Source organism: Zonotrichia albicollis, chromosome 6 (genome assembly GCF_047830755.1).
Source record: "Zonotrichia albicollis isolate bZonAlb1 chromosome 6, bZonAlb1.hap1, whole genome shotgun sequence".
NCBI lineage: Eukaryota > Metazoa > Chordata > Aves > Passeriformes > Passerellidae > Zonotrichia > Zonotrichia albicollis.
In genome coordinates this window covers 48,762,247-48,764,248 of record NC_133824.1, presented here as the reverse complement: position 1 = coordinate 48,764,248, position 2,002 = coordinate 48,762,247, and the positions used below count along the sequence as shown (strand labels likewise).

General features: G+C 50.9%; 1 protein-coding gene across 1 annotated transcript; it reads left to right on the top strand.

Annotated features, from left to right (window-relative positions):
- Window positions 1-575: 575 nt before the first annotated feature.
- On the top strand, window positions 576-1,588 carry LOC141729261 (mas-related G-protein coupled receptor member A1-like). The gene has a single exon (XM_074542163.1). It carries the CDS (start codon window positions 576-578, stop codon window positions 1,551-1,553), a length of 978 nt encoding a protein of 325 aa, XP_074398264.1. The 3' UTR covers window positions 1,554-1,588.
- The last annotated feature ends 414 nt before the right edge of the window (window positions 1,589-2,002 follow it).

Here is a 2,002-nt window from a genome sequence, read left to right as displayed (position 1 = left end):
ATAAAATTTTTTCTTGCCTAGTACATAAACACTATTTTCCTAGAACTCATGTCCAGGCATCCACTTCCTGCTGAACAGCCTTTCGTGTCCTGGCCTTCATTCAGAGGGGTCTGTGGTGGTTGCATTCACTGAATGCTGAGATGTTAAAGGTGACCTTGCCTCTAACTTTTCCTTTGGCCATGTGCTCTTGCTTCTTCTAACAAAACTTACCCCAAAACCGCAGTGGACCTCCTTATCTGTTTCTGCACTGGCGCCAGCAGCATTTATCATCGTAGGTCCACATCTTCAAATTCATTTATCTCTCTGACCAGTTCGTCTTGGAGCAATTCAGGGGAGAAGAAAATGTTAATTCTCTCTTATTTATCAATCCCCTGCACACCAGCCCAACCCTCCAACCCCTCAGTTTCCATCACCCTCCTCCCCTGCACATCTCACTCATCCCCACTGAATCCTTCCCACTGCAGGGAGCTGCTGAGGAGCCACATGGTCCATCCCTGGAGTCTCCAAGCACTGACTGCCCATCCACTCTGACCACAGCCAGGAGCCACACCCCACTGCCTGCCCAGCGTCCATCCATGGAGGTGAGCACCATGTCCTATGTTTTCATCTCACCAACTGACGCACCTGCTCAGTGTGAGATCAATGTCTCCAGCATGGCCATGCACATTGTGATGCTGCACGTTGGCCTCTGTGGGCTGGCTGGGAACGGGCTGTTCCTCTGGCTCCTGCACATTAATGCCATCACTGACTTCATATTCTATCAGGCCATCACTGACTTCCTCTTCCTCATCTTCATGTTGCCCTCCACCCTGGTATTCCTTGTGGAGGAGGTTTCCTGCTCGGCTATAATGCCCTCAATGTATATGAGCCTGCTTTTCCAGCTGTCACTGTTCACCTACAATATAGGGCTGTACCGGCTGACATTCATCAGCATTGAAAGGTGCAGGTCCATCCTCTGCCTGTTTTTTTGTGGTTTTCAACTTCCTGAGCACCTGCTGAGGGTGGTGATGAGTGTCTTGTACTGGGCCCTCCTCTTTGTTGTCATCGCTGTCAATCCCACCGTGACTTCCCTGTGCCAGTCACACAAGCAGGAGCAATGTCGGGTGATTCTCACGTCCATGTACGCCCTCAGCCTCTTCCTATTTGCAGCACCTATGGTCATTTCCAGCACAATCCTCTTCATTCATCTCAAGCCTGGCTTACAGCAGCAGCCACTCAAGACACTTGACATTGTTATCTTCCTTGTTGCACTCTTCAATCTGCCCCTCAGTCTCTGGAATTTACTGCAGCAGCTTGGTTACACCGTTGTGCCCTCCCAGATGGTTTTCTTGCTCACCAGCATCAATAGCAGCATCAAACCCATCATCTGCTTCATGGTGGGGAGCTGGAAGAGAGACTGCTCCATGGGGAGCTGCTGGAGGCACTGCTCCATGGAGAGCTGCAGGAAGCACTCCTCCATCCAGTCCCTAAGGGAGGCGATCCACAGGGTGTTTGGGGAGCCAGAAGAAAACACTGCCTGTGGAGATGAACCTTCTGTGGACACAGGGGTCTGAGTCCGTTGATCTCTTCCACTATACTGCTGAAGGACCCTGGGACAGTGGCTGAGAGATTCCTTGAGTCTCCTGATCAATAAATACCCACAGGATCACCCTCCCTGTGCTGCTGCATCCCCAGCCCCTTTCCAGGCCGCTCTGGGCTCTGATCCGTGCTTGGGAGGCCTCAGCCTTGAGTAGCAGGCCCTGGGCTCAGCTCCTGTGGCGCTGATCAGAAACACCCTCTGCTCCCAGCAACTGCTGCTGTCCAACCACCTCTCTCTGCTGTGTTAGTGCCTGAGACATCTGAATGGGGCGGGCCTGCAAGGAACTATCAGATATAAATAAGGTTAAATGCTGCTAAGTGATATTCCTCTGCTGAATTGCTAAGTTTAATGTATTACTGAAGTACTGTTAAGTTGGAGTGCTGTAAAGCTTTTAAGCCTTTTTCCTTTTAATCCTTGTCCACC

Bases quoted from the DNA above. Each gene is read 5' to 3' on its own strand.
- LOC141729261 (XM_074542163.1), top strand. From the start codon at position 576: ATGGAGGTGAGCACCATGTCCTATGTTTTCATCTCACCAACTGACGCA.